This window comes from Bacillus rossius, chromosome 15 (genome assembly GCF_032445375.1).
Source record: "Bacillus rossius redtenbacheri isolate Brsri chromosome 15, Brsri_v3, whole genome shotgun sequence".
Classification (NCBI taxonomy): domain Eukaryota; kingdom Metazoa; phylum Arthropoda; class Insecta; order Phasmatodea; family Bacillidae; genus Bacillus; species Bacillus rossius.
This window is the reverse complement of record NC_086342.1, coordinates 39,614,187-39,629,463: the sequence shown is the minus strand read 5'-3', so window position 1 is coordinate 39,629,463 and position 15,277 is coordinate 39,614,187. Positions and strand designations below refer to the sequence as shown.

General features: G+C 34.6%; 1 protein-coding gene across 2 annotated transcripts in view; it reads right to left on the bottom strand.

The window, feature by feature from the left end:
• LOC134539386 (bone morphogenetic protein receptor type-2) overlaps window positions 1–15,277 on the bottom strand; it is a 141,197-nt gene that overhangs the window by 10,117 nt on the left and 115,803 nt on the right. For both annotated transcript variants that reach the window (XM_063381377.1, XM_063381379.1), the window contains exons 12-13: window positions 2,538–2,672; window positions 60–188 (exon numbers count right to left, since the gene is read on the bottom strand). In XM_063381377.1, the coding sequence (XP_063237447.1) occupies window positions 60–188; window positions 2,538–2,672 (264 nt within the window). The remainder of the gene's footprint in view (window positions 1–59; window positions 189–2,537; window positions 2,673–15,277) is intronic.

Here is a 15,277-nt window from a genome sequence, read left to right as displayed (position 1 = left end):
ACAAAATTTAATTATCTTATGAACCAGATGAATATCATTGAAGTAAGTTTAGCACTCACGGGCGGGGTCCGGCTGCGGCTCGGAGGGAGACAAGGTGACGAGCGTCTCCACGGTGCCCTCGGAGACGGTCCCCTCCTGCGCCTCCTTGCCCGCCGCGCTGCTCTGGCTGGCCGACTGCACCGAGCCCCCTGCGCCACACGCCTCGCTCACACACGCCCCACGCCACTGGTAGCTGGGGTTTTCTTTACGAGGGGGAGAGAGAGAGGAACCAATAACCCACATTCCTTTCAAAAAAGTTTTTATGTTTAAATTTATAAATTTAATTTTGGCAGATATCACATAGCATCTACAGACAGCATTATTACAACTGAAGTAATTCCTGAAAAATAACTCAATTCTAAAAGACAATGACTTCACAGGGTAAAAGATTTGCAGTAGCCGGTCACTCTTAACTAACTGCAGGCAATCCGTTAAATTACGTATTATAGTTGAGCAAAGTAAAATTTTGTAAATTAAACTACAGAAAATTGTTAGGGCCTGAAAACGGCTGAATCCACACAATGACGTATTTCCGTTCATGCCCCTCCTATATAACACTTTTTTTTTGTTGTTACCTATTTTTTTGCACTGCTTGTCGTATCCCTACTTGATAACAAGATGGAACACCAGCACACCCCTTAAACTCTACTTCGATACGTCAAAAGTAAAGATTCAAGTGTACAATGAGGAGGAAAACAATGTGACTCATGTCCCCTTTCTAAAATATGCACATTCGCTTCTGTGTCATACTGCTGGCACGGCAATGTCTCATACATTTGTTTAGTAAATGTCATTTCAAGACTTATGACTCACCAAATTCTAGCCCATTTAAAAAAAATATCACATAAAGTGCAAATTCATTCAAAGTGGTCTGACAATATTTCAAGTTCAAGGACAGTAAATAACATTAAAAAAACAGTGCAAGAAAAATTTTCATTGTGACTCTTGGACCAGCAGAAGTGCTTTCACTAAAAGATTATAAACAAATCAATAAACTAATTTTTTTGAAGTTGTACTTCGTTAGGCACGTTGAGGGTGAAATCATAGTAAGCAACAGAAATGCAAGGTCTGAAGCGCATGTGTACCATGGACGGAAACATGAAGAAATCGACAGCGCATGCACGTTTCCGCTATACCACGTGCCGAAGTCGTCCAGATAGCTGCCGCGTTTGGTAGCACTAAACTGTCGCAATAGGCCCATTTCTTTAATTTGATTTGTTATTATAAATGTGTTTTCAGGTATAAGAGAATTCATCATATTATTTAATTAAAGATTTCACATTATATATTCAGTAATTCAAACTAAACACTAGAGTTTGGCTGCAAGGAACCCTTCTGAAGTCATCCATCGTAAAGGGACGTCCAGACAGTCCCAGACTCATTCCTCCTGGCCTATGGGGAAGCTGTGCTTCAAGGCTACTGGAATATTAAAATTAAAACTATGTACTCTCTAAATTAAAATATCATACAGACAATATTTCTAATGTAAGAAATTCACGTGCCAGTATATAAGGTGACAAATATAAAAAATCGAGGATATAAAATTAAAACTCTACGCAAAAACATGAAATTTGACTTTGGGGGGGAGGGGGGGGGAGGGGGAGGGGGGAGGGGGGAGGGAGGGGGAGCTCTAAGTTTTTCCGATGAGTGCTGGTTGGTGGACCGGGAGAGCTCCGGGCCTCCTTAAGGAGCGGTGTGCGGAGTAGAAACGAGTGACAGCATACTGCCTTGAAAGGCATACTGACGCGTCCGACATTCGAAGGCTCACTGCACCGTTTAGTATTTTGATTCAGTTCTGGAGCTTGAAGCGTAAATGCCGACCCAAAGGAATTGTATTGGTCTTTGGAGGCATGAGATAAGATAATTTGATTACTGAGTAATAAGTCCGTCCGTGATTTACGTTACAATCCCAATAGTAAATTAATAAGTGATATGTTAAATTATTTATAAATTTAACTTCAGCAGCCAAGTTTTACAAGCGGCCATTTCTGAATTCCATAGTTGTTTCATTTTCCAGATCTAGGTACAAATTTGTGATCTTACCCTGTCCTAGCCGAAGCACAGAGTAAGACAGATCAAAGGACGTAACTGCCAGCATTTCCTTAGAGACGGGTGGGTTACTGTATGTGTGTATTTTCTTACTAAAATATCGGGGGACATACCAAACGTATCAGTGTAACAAATAAATCCTGGTGATAGCAAAACTATTCTGGAATACATTTTATACACTTCAATAGTAACTAAAAAAAAAATTACAAAATTAAAAAAACTTTAAGTATCCATTTGAAAATTTATAAATTTGAATTCGAACTTCGGAAGATTGAAAATCCAGAATTCAACTTCGATTTTGACTTTAGAAAAGCGAACTTTGAAAGACATCCCTAATGATTTATAAATTTCATCTTCTCAATCTGAAGTCACACACAAGCATTTTTGATATATTTTGAAACCCGTGTTTTATCTTCCAACTCCGTCCTGCAGGACACAGCAGGCCGTACCCGTGTCCTCCGCGAGGCAGTCCTGGTACAGTCTGTTGCTGTCGCAGCCAATCAGCATGGAGCCGTTGTTGATGCTGGGCCTGCAGACGGGCGGCTGGGCGCCCGCGTGAGTCAGGTTCACCGTCGGACTCACTCCTGCAACCACCATGGACCATCAGACCGACTGAACAATGCATGTGGAGGATACCATGGAATCATACACACAGAAGCACATTTTTGACCCACATGGTCATTCATACTGTGGATTGCATAACTTTCGTTTTGGTACTATAAAGGTTGGACTTGTTAATTTCACATAACAAGATGGATGAACAAAATTAATGTAGCATATTTATACTTTCACTTCACTACACAGCTTATTTCTCTATGAACCATAAAATCAGTAATTTGTATTTATATCTTTGAAGGAAAAACTTCTTTGCTCAATTAATGATATTGGTTTGACGAATAAGAATAGATTTTGTTCGCAGTTCATATGTAATATTATATGACAAATATTTGTAAAACAATCTGGTATTGGTGGAAAACATTTAACAAAAATTATAGCTCGTTAATAAAAGTTTTGTTTGGAAGAAATAGAGAAAACGAAAGAGACTTGATATAGGAACTTCGAACAGGAAAGACATGATTTTGATGACTGAAGTAATTGAATTTATAACTGTTGAAATATTTTGAATAATTATAAAGAAATGATATGAAACATGAATAATATTAAAGATTTGAAGAAAGAAATAGAAATCAGGAAGAATTATTAATTATAAGAAGAATTGAGTACTACAAGGCGATACCAGGAAGGAGACTGAGAATATAAACGACGAAGACTGAAATCATAGAGGCGTTTCCAATACGAAGAAAGAAGACGAAGACGATCAACTATAGGAGTTCCCAGGACGAAGACCAACATCTAGAGGCGATTCCAGGACGAAGTTGGAAACTACGAAAGGTGTTTCCAGTACGAAGACTACTAGTCCATACTAGGCGTTCCCAGGGCGAAGGTGTAAGACTGCGAATGGGCGTGCCAAGGACGAAGACGCAGCCGATTCATTGCTGAGTTCCTGGCTGAGAGAAGGCGAATCTAGTAAATCATAGTTCGTTACCACGGAACTATAATCACAGGTTGGTTATATAATGATGCATGAATGTCACCACACTTACTAGATTGCAAACTGACACGCGGGAATAATTAAGATCACTTGAAATCCCTTACTAAATGTTTTACACACTACCAGGTTGTTGAAGTTAGTAACAACTTGAGTTAAAAATTCACAAAAACCTTAATATACTAACTAATCCAAGATTTTACGAACTTTTCCACGACATACCCAACTCTACCCCTGAATTAGTCCGGACAATAATAAATATATTTTAATTAATGGTGTGTCTTACTAATTAATTCAGACAGAAGTAATTACAATGATTATTCATAATTTCAACTTCTTAGAAGTTGTGGCGCCCACAAATTAAAATAAATGATTCGTTCTTTTGTTATTATCATATAAATACACCAGAACGAGTCTAAGTACATTCGAGTCTTATCAAATTAAATCTCTTTATTCTACATAATAAAGAATTTGATAGGTAAGGCCCGTTTAGTACCTGTACAGGAATCAGGTTTTTTCAGCATTGGGCAATTACTAGTCCATTTGTTTGTTTTTGAATCGCAATGTCTGCTTCAACATACAGCAAGTAATCTGCTCTGTGTCCCATGGCAGTAAACCCATCGTGACTATCGATTTATGAATCATTATAACATCAAGTTCACTTCTTTTAATGGCAATCGAAAAAACGTGTTTTGTGTTGTAATGTTGTAGTGCATGGTTTGTTGACGTTTATTTATTTTTTATACTACTGATATGTATAACGAAACAAAAAATAAAAAAATAGTGTGTTTTCAAGTTTGAAATGTTGCAAAAGTCTGTGTTTTAAAACATCAAAATGAATTTTTTTTTTTTTTGCTATACAATAGTGAAATAACTCTATACTTGGTGAGTTTTAATTACAGAGAATTTTCATGTTTTTGATTATGCAATCCCGTAAAAACATTTTAAGTGGGTATTTATATTGCACAAATAAATATAGGGACCACAGAAAATGGTTAGCAAAATTAACCAAAAGCAGTATTAAAATAAGGCGAAAGAAGTGGAAAATGTTGGTAATAAGACAAAATGGTGCAAAAATTCTGTGCAAAAAAATTATGTTACCTCCAAAATTTGGAATTAAATATTAATTTTTGCCTTTTATGCCCGTAACAATTGTTTTAAATTGCTTACAAAATGAAAACATTTCCAGTTGTTGTATTAACTCAAGTAAATGTAAACAAAGAGACAGGGCTAACTGTATGTAAAACACAACCTAACTTGTTTTCTCATTCCATTAAAAATTATGTCTGGCCTAAACTATAAAATTACATTTGTTCAGAAGTTTTCCACTTGAACCTAACTTAAGATATAAAAATACAAGAAGTTATGTATGTACCCGCATATGGATCATAGATTTTATGCAGATTTTATGCAGACCCACATGCAAAAATTTTCATTTCGAGTAAAAAAAAATTAACATTGCACTGTCGTGGTTGACTATATGCTTAAATAACTAGACTGTGTTGGTTTGTAGTAAATTTGTCAGGAGTAAATATAAATTGTTTAGTTATAATAACTCAGTAGTACATGTGTAAAGCATCACGAAATGTGCCGTTAAGGCGATTGGTGCATGGAAAATATTACGACAAAACTAATTTAACTGTACATATTTATTTTTGATGCTTCTTTTTAAGACATAATATACCTAGGATATTTTTAATAAACTTTTTTTTACTGAGTTATGTCATTTTAAATGCATTTATTTTTATTCCAAGCCAGAATTATTTAGAAAACACATAATTATGTTAAACTTAAGTATAGTTCAAGAAACGAGTGTACGAATAGGTTTCTGCAAATATAAAAGTAAGAAGAAAAAATTTTCATCGTCAAAATTACAGTTTAATATTGACAATTTCCATTGATCACTGCTGGACTACTTCAGGAGCGATTTAAAGAATAAATTTAAATGAAAATGAAAACATAATTGGCAGAACACTATTGAGTTATGTATATATTTTCATATCCTTTTGTTTTTGATACGATCCGACTCAAAACATGCCCTCTGGAGTGACAGTTCTAGTGCTGCGTGTAAATCTCTCGCCGCCGGGAAGAATGTCCCCGCGACGTGGCGCTGAGGGCGGCGCTTGTCGCAACCAGGTAGTCCGGCGGAGCTCCGGCCGGCGGGCCGCAGCGTGCGGGTGGGGAGGGGGAAGAATGGGGTGTAGAGGGATGACGAGAGGAGACCGAAGAAACGAAGGGACTGTCAAGGTCGCGCTCATGGAGCTAATATACAGTAATACATCTGGAGAGGACAAGGGAAGGCCAGCAGAGGATGTGAGGTGAAGCCGGGTATCGGCTTCCTACGCTGGAAGAAAATGAAAAAGAGCCAAACTCGCCTCGCGCGGCCGAGAATCCTCCAAACTAAACTCGCAACAGCTCCGAAACTATCAAAACAATCAAACTGAAAATTTACTGGAGTATCTATAAACATTTTTCCCCACATCGCTTTAATATTTTTTTCGAAACATGAATGCTTTCATTTTTAAAAATTAAATACTTATTTACTGCCAAAATTTTTTGTGATTACGCAGAGTAAATTACAACATCGAGGAAAAATTTTTGTTTGCAATTGTAAGTGGGGGACACTAGCGTATGAAATAAGGAAGAAGCCTCAAATTTTATTTATATACCCCTTTTGACGCATTCAACCCCATACTTTTATTTTTACAGAGAGTTGAAGTGGGAATAATGTTTCAGTGGGTAACACTACCGACATATGTCTTCGGAACGCACTTCTTTTTGTTATTATACATCTCAAAATTTATAATTTCATACACAACGTTTATAAAAACGAATTCTTACTTACCTCATTTAATCTATTACAAACCTCTTGTAATATACGTGTATTAGTAGAAGAACCAACGTAACATGCAAACCTTAGGTAAACACTGGTAGAGAATTGTTTGGAATAACTGTAATGCTATGCATATACTGACAATGTAAGAAACTTCCAATTTTATTAATTGTTTGCATAAGAATTAAATTATTTTAAAAAAATCATAGAATAGGCCTTTATAGACTGAAAACCTTTCACGTAGTTTCAAGTCGCGTACATAAAAGTTTTTTTAATATATATAATTACCAAATATTGTTGAATATATTTAACATTTTTATACATGTTACAACACACATATAATAACAAACCTATATAGTATATAAAAAGACAAACGCCAAATTTTAGAATTTGGTATTTCTTTTCTCTGTGTGAATAAAATAACAGTTCTTAACGTAGTTGCTAATACTGTACTATATTTTTAAAAAAAATTACGAAAACCCCTGACATCGTCACCATAACAATGATAAATTTGCAAAATAATTAAGGCACATTTTTTAATGCTACGAAGCACACTCTTAAGAGAAATGTTTTAAACTTATGTTGGGATGTAACTAATATCTTAAAAGCATTCTGAAATCGTTACTTTGAGGGAAACCTTAATATACCGAACACCATACCATCCTTTAATCGAGTACGATTTTCGCTTCTTAAGACCCATTTGTCTTCAAAATGCACTGTACTGTGTAAGTAATAAATCAGTCTTAAAATCAGTTAATTATTTTATCTTCCTATTTCATATTCTAATTGAGATAAATATCAGATAAGCATGTGTTACTTGTATCACGACATCAAGGTATTATTTATCAGTAATTAATATTTCATTTTATTTTTTTGTTAACTAATGTGCATAGGGCAGTGCACTAGACATCACTACCTGTGTGTAGTGTTGCGTTACACTTTTTAACGCATTAGAGTTTACATAAAATGATAAATTCAAAATTTCGTTTAAAAGTATAAATATCAGCGATCAATTTAATTAATGTCCAGTATAACTCAGTCAGTAAAACATTCGGAAATATGTATAGGACCTGTTAACCTAAATATTTGTTAACAGTTAAACTGAACTAAGATGTGTTAGAATGGTTTTTTCTCTGTCCGTATATTAGAGGTATGGAACATCAATAAATATAGTTTAAAAAACTAAAGAAACATGCTTTTAAAGATTATCAAACTAAAAAGTTAAAAATAATTTTAAAATTTAATTTATGACAATAGTATATAAGCAATACTAGTATAAATGAGAAAAAAAGCTTGAGGCGCTTTGTGCCATATTTTTTGTATATTAAGCGCCCCATGCTTTTTTCTCATTTATACTAGTATTGCTTATATACTATTGTCATACATTAAATTTTAAAATTATTTTTAACTTTTTAGTTTGATAATCTTTAAAAGCATGTTTCTTTAGTTTTTTAAACTATATTTATTTTTAACTTTTTAGTTTGATATTCTTTAAAAGCATTTTTTTTTTTAGTTTTTTAAACTATATTTATGTATAATTATCATAGGGAAATGAGTTACCGACACTACCTATTACCATCTGAGATAACTATTTGGAGTTGCAACGTCACAAAGAAATGGTAAAGTCTCTCCGAATCATTTACAGTTAGATGTATGGATATAATCTTAGAATTTACCAGAAAAAAAAACTTTTTTTTTCCCGGCGTGGCCGGGAGTAAAACCCACGATCGCTGAATCCGAAAGCTGACGTCTCAGAAGTCGCGCACCTTAGACCGCTCGGCTAACGAACGTGATGAAATTGGTGGGACATTTTACAGTGATGAGCCACTCACTCTTAGTCGAAAGAGTTACAGACGGACAGACAAACAAACATACAGGTGAAGCTAATATAAAGCATGTAATAAAATACGCATCTGTCGCCCATTTACTTTAAATACAGAATTATAAACTACATATTGTGAAAACATTCTGCAGCGGTTTTTGCTGAACGGAAAAACACGGATGAGAAGACAGACGAAATGTGTTTGGTAAGTGATTTTTCGTCAAATGAAATGGAACAGGACAGTGCTTATCAGAATGAAATTACAGAACTACTTTTGTGCAAGGAAATGTATTTTACAAAGACATTTCAAGAGAAATCACCTTTAAATGAAATAGATCTTGCTGACATGGAAGAAATAGACTTAGATTTAGAGACCAGGCCCCTTTCAAGTGACAAAATTTCTCTTGAAGGGCTGAAATATGTTTCTGGCTATATAGCTCACCGTTTCAGAAATAAATATCCTGACCTTGGCACTACGGATTTCAATTCGGAGGACGATAGCTGGATACATGTACAATCAAAGGGTAACTTAAAATGTCCCACTAATGAATTTTTTGAATTAATAAAGATCGCTGAAATGTGTTTTGATAATATTCATGGCATCAATTTGTGCAAAAAAGAGCGGATTTTTGAATCACTGACTAAAATTATTTGCGGAACTACTGAAAATAAATATCCAGAAGAAGTTATATACTGTTTTGTCAGGACAAGAACGTATATGCGTAAGTATTTGAACATGAAATATTTTAACGAACAAGACCAAAAATGCAAAGAAAGAAATAAGATGAGGAAAACTACCCTCTAAGATTTTTCAGTGTGATAGTGTCCACTTTCCTTCACCATAATATGTATGTTCATAATTTATTTACGATGTTTTTTAATTACTATATTTAAGAAAAGCATTTATTGTGAATATCGCAGCAATTATGTAGGGCTTAAGGTATTTATTGTATTCCAAATATTGAGTATGTCATTTTTATTGCCTTTATTAAAAATAATATATATATTAACAATGTAACAAAATTGCGATATTTTTGTATTGCTATTGCAATTTCGTTTCTTGTAAACATTATTGTAGACTTTTTCATATTGAAATTAAATTTGCTATAGGGTTGTTTGTATTTTAATTTTACAGTTATAAGATTTTTTATATGTTGTTTACTGTTTACAAACATTTGAAAAATATTTCCTTAAACATATTTCCATTTCCATGGCAATAGTCTTGTTAGCTTTTCGGGTAACTCTTCTACATGGATGATAAGATGGTGCGACATCTAAAACATATCACACCACCTTTACATAACTATAAAACTAAGAGGTGTTTTCTTTACATAATATTAAAGCACAATGTTTCCTTGTGGCGTAGGTGATTTAGAATTTCCATTTATCTAGAAAAATGGGCTTTCAGAATGTTTTTTAACACACAGTGTTTGGGAATGTTTTTGAAGAAAAAAATTGACTACGCGTTTTATTTTTTTGCAGCTGAATTCGGGCACTTGCATGAAATATAATTAATCCGTAGGAAGCGCAATGGTTTAAAGTATTGATGATGAAGATTTGAAAAGATTTATTGAAATAGTGTGAGAGAATGAGCGAGTTGAGTGAGAAGAGTGCGGGAGTGGCCACATGACGTCTGCGCAGTTGCGGACAAGATAATCCATTCCGCCTCCCCATGGCGAAGAATGAGTGAAAGAGAAACCTGATAAACCTTCCCCTCCTCCGGGCACGATAGAACCTTATCGGCTGTGTGTTAGAGGGAGAGCGAGATACAACCTTCGAGGTTTTGTTAGTTCCTGCTAGATGGCAGGCCGCAGAGCGACCACCAGCGCCAGCCTTCCCGTATGAAGGCCATCTCGCCACTGACGAGCTGGAACTAAGCTCCTGACCTCCCTACATAGTAACGGTCACCCACATAGGCATCTAGACTCTTTAGTGGTCATATGATACAAAATTCATTGTTTTCGGGCCTGTGACCGTTTTTTACCGTGCACCAATCGCCTTAAGCTACAGCTACTTCTGCCGCCTGTCGTTCGGCTACCCAGCCGGTGCTGGTCACGAGAAGTGACGTAACTGTCTGCCACTGGGAGGTCGCTCAGCAAGAGGGGGAATCTACAAATTAACCCCCCCCCCCCCCCCCACACACACACACGCACACATGCACGGAACACACACACATGCACGGAACATAGAGAGAGAGAGAGAGAGAGAGAGAGAGAGAGAAAGAGAGTATGCGTTTTGAGTGCATTTGGTCATGGAGAAGTATTTATGGTTCAGCCTCCCTCTCTCCGCAATATGAACTGTCACGTCTATCTCAACAGGATTTTGTGAAGCAACTGTGTCCAAACATTGTTTTTGCATGTGATTTCATAAGCTTTCTACTGCAACATTTCATTCATGACAAAACAGCTGTAAAAGGTTTGTTTTTGTTTTTATTGAAGGAACTGACAAACTTTCTCCACCAAGTAAAATTTAAATACTGCATTTTTATGATAAAATAATTTGTAATAAATTGGCCTAAAACTGATATATTTAGAACAATAAAAATTAATTAGCAAGCATTTGTGGTTTAAAAGTGATTTAATAATAGATGCACAGTAAAACAAATTTATTTAATTTGGTAAAATTTTATGTCCAAAAATAACAACATTCCCTGATTTTCAAACATTAAAAAATTATTTTTTTTTTTTTTATGACTTTGATTAAGTTTTGGTTAAATGCTACTTTATTCCATGACATAACTTTCATTTCGGTGCTACATGGTGTATTAATTAGCATTTCGATGTTATGCAATGTTTAAACATACTTTTCTGAGTTATTTAGGTTTTATAGAAATTAATAATGCATATGAACTATTAATATTCGTAAATTATAATATTCTCACAGGCCTAACAACACAGAGCCATGGACTCTGGGGGAAACACAGACATGGCCTGCAATAGGACCATCCCAGCCTGTCAGGAGTGATCTAAGAAAGCAGACATCGGGACGGCCAGACCAGGAACCCCACTCAGGGCCTCTGGAATAAGTCCCGTGTCCTGCCGTTTCGTCACCTCGCTTCACATTGAACTTTAAAATAGCTCGATTTTCCCCAGTCCCTTAAAGACTGTGACTAGACTGTGTGAATTGATGTAAAATTATTGTGTTTTATCGCAAAATCATTGTACATTTTATACTAAAATCAAGTTTAAAAAGTAGGGGTGCAATGTTTATACGAGAAATTTTTTTTTTGTTAGGTAAAGTTATTCATACAAACAAAACCCATTCATAGAAAGTACATTTATTTAAAAGTGAAGTATAAAAGAGCATGCCAAACAATTTTAATTAATAAGTCATTCAACAAAAACCTTTCTTCTACTTTAAAAAGAAAAACAAAATCTGTGACCAAAATGCAAGCCTGAACGAACGCATAACTATCATCATCGTACACACCACAAAAGAGTGTGGGCCATTAGATGTAGTTAACTCGGAACTCGACAGAGAGCGCGTGTTGCATGCAATCAGCAAGATATCAATATTCGACTACGTGTGCGCGCTCTATATGGGAAGCAACATAAACAAACATGAAAGATGCCAACAAACGCTGGCTACATTTTTATAAGCGGTACACCGTGGCGACACAGACAAACAGATAAAGGTTATAACTTTTAAAAAATCTTTAAAAGAATATTTACACATTAGACAACTTCAAATTTCCGTGAATTAAATAAGTGGTAATGTCCGAATAAATATTAGATTTCTACTTTAAAATACATAGTTTTATATGGAAAAAAATACCTTCACAAAGCGCTTGGAATCTAATAGCGGGAACAAAAACATCATGCGACGTTTATGCGAGAGGTTTTCTTATCCAAATTTTGACACCCTAAAATATAGGGATGTACGGATTTGAATACCGATTAACTGTAATCGCCCGATAATAGAGAATCGGTAATTAATCTTAATCTGCGATATTTCAACTGATTATTTAGACAAAATTGTCAACATTTTCTCATTATATTTATCAGTTATCTCTTAGCATTATAAGAAAAAAATGCTAATGATGCTAATATATTCTTTTAACGGTAAATAGTAAACTCTTTTAAGTTTAATTCATGAAACACCGTTCAGACTGTAGGCCTACACACGCGCTGAAAGTTTCATAAACTTTGTCGTCTAATAAATTAAGTACACTCTTATTTTATTCAATTGACGATTTTCTTCTAGCATGTATGGCTCGTATTTCCATTATTGTTAGCTCCATGCATCAAACAACTGCTTTGAGTGCCACTTGTAATAAAATACAACACATAAAACAGTATAAAACACAATAATAATATTTGAACAGCATCATCACAAGATCTACATTTTACATTTAGGTTACGCACTAGACTTGTGTAGTTCGCGAACGAACTAGTTCGGAAGAGCGCTCCAACAGACGAACTACGCGAACTAGTTCCCAGATCATTGAATATATATAATGTATAGAAGTCGCGAGCCCAGGTTAAATTTTCTGTCCGGTTTCTTAGAAGAATTGTTGTAGTTCCAAGCTCCGCCGCTGCGATCGCTTTCATCGCTGGGTATCGGCCGTATACGCCCCTGGCGGTATTTGGCAGAACTAGGTTAACCAGCCCAGTTGTGACATCATCCTTCACCCCCCCCCCTCCCGCTCGAAAATCCCAGACCAACGATTCAAATTACCCGGCAGGTCTTATCAGCATCGTTAGGCGACCTTGAAGAGGAGCTTCCCTTACCGTCGTTTGAGAATGATGAAATCCCAAAAGAAGCTAGCCACGGAAATCACTGAATGATGGGATTCTGTACCCGAGTGAAGTGAAAATTAGCTATTAAAACTTTGTATTGGGCCAATAGTCAGTGTTACGTTCAAAATATGGTTTTATTTTAAAAGTAAAATACTTATTTAAACTATATTTCGCGTTTGTACAAATTTACTTTTAGATATTGGCAAGGAAAATCAACATACCTTAAACAACCTTCTCTTATTCAATGTTATCTATTAAGTAGTAAAAGGGGTAGATATTATTTTTTAAAAGAAAAAAAAATGTAACCCACTAAATCAGTATTGGCAAGATATATATAAATTCAATATTAAAATACGCACATTAAAATTTTTTGTAATTAACTTTTTTCGGTAATAAAAATTCAGGATGATTTTGGTTTAATTGGTTTACGTATATTGCTATATTTTCTAAATCACATAGAAAAGGGAAAACAGTGCATCAGTGAAAATTCAAAAATTTAGTTTAAGTAATACTAGCCATACCAAAAGATCAATATGTGAGATAATAAATTTGGTAACTGCTCTACATTTCAAATAAAAATGCATTGGTTTCATGAATACTGAAATGTATGCGTAATAAGGCATATTATGTTATTATACTAAGCATGACTATAACTAAAAAAATTACAGTAATTTAAAACGATGGCAGTCTTAACATACAATAAGTGCGCGAGTCTTAGTTTATTTTTTAATTGGCTTCTTCGTCAGATGGAAAAGAGTTAAGATTTCATCAAGGAAAAATATATTCTCAAAGTCACTAAACCGGGAGATAGAAAATAATGTAGGTACTTAATTTTAAATAAAAGTTAAAATAGACTTACGCTAAACCAATTAAAAATAAGTCGTAAAAATATTTTTATTTATTAAATATGTTCTATACTTGACAGTTCTTTGTGTATAATTCTTCAAAAATCTTTGAAATTTAATACATATTTTCTTAAAATGGTAGAATATTATACTATACTGCTGCTAAACTTCTTCGGTGTGTTCTTACTGCTGGTGCCAGTACCATTAATAGTACTCGTTTATTTATATATAGACCCTTTTGTTGTGTGTGTGTTGTCGGGACGATATACACTGGCTGTCACTATTTTTCAAAATATATATATAGACATATATATATGTGTCAATGGTACTGTTATGCTCTTGTACTCTGACCCTTAGAAACATGCAAAAAAAAATGTTATTTATCATAAAACACACACTCTTGGACACAGGTAGCTAGGTAACATATATCAACACATAGGGATAGAATTCAGGTTTTTATTAATAATAAAAATTGCTATTCATCAGGGACAACTAACATATGTGTAGAGATAAAAATCAATATTAATATAATTAGATAAAAAAAATCACAGAAAAACAATCCTAACGATACTGAACATGACTCGTGGATATGCGCTTATGTAAATTAAAACATCAGGAAAATACGTAGCACACATGAATCGTTCACAAAAGTTCGTTAGTGTATGTTCAGAAAATAAATCAAATGATGTTTTTACGGACGCATTCTTACATACCAGAAAATGTTTGAAATCATAGCACAATTAATAATTAGTATGATTACTGTTTATGTTTATATTTGGGTTCGTATTTGCCTTGGCTTAACTCAGTTTATATGGTAGAGACACGAAACTTGTACTCCCATTTCACCTCTGGGTATCACAAAATAAAATAATAATTTAAATCTTGGAACTAATAATTCATGACGTAGTTCAGGATAATTGACACCTTTTACGTGAAAACTAATCAGTTTGTAGTCAAATCGGAGTTATTTACGACGAAATTACATACAGCTGGGTATGTCTATGGGCGATACAAAATGCAAGATCTTTACTTACAGATTTTCACTCCTAATAACATATCCGTCAGAATATGCCCTTATAATCTTACACATTATTTATTTATACGTCGTTTAAGCTCATCCTGAGTGTCGGATGGCATAATCTAGCTAGCTATATTTCAAATTTAAAATAGGCCTCGCGCCTTTGCGTCGGCATCAGACGCCTTCATACAACCAACCTCTTAATTAATACGTTCTAGACGCCTCACATCTAAAACACGGCCTCTCATTGGCCGAAACCAAAATCGGTTAGCGTAATTTACAATATAAATACCGTAAATAACACTTATTAATACAATTGAAAACACAAAAATGCGGTAAATTTAAAACGAAAATTTCCAACAATGAAAATTTCTTTAAGTAAT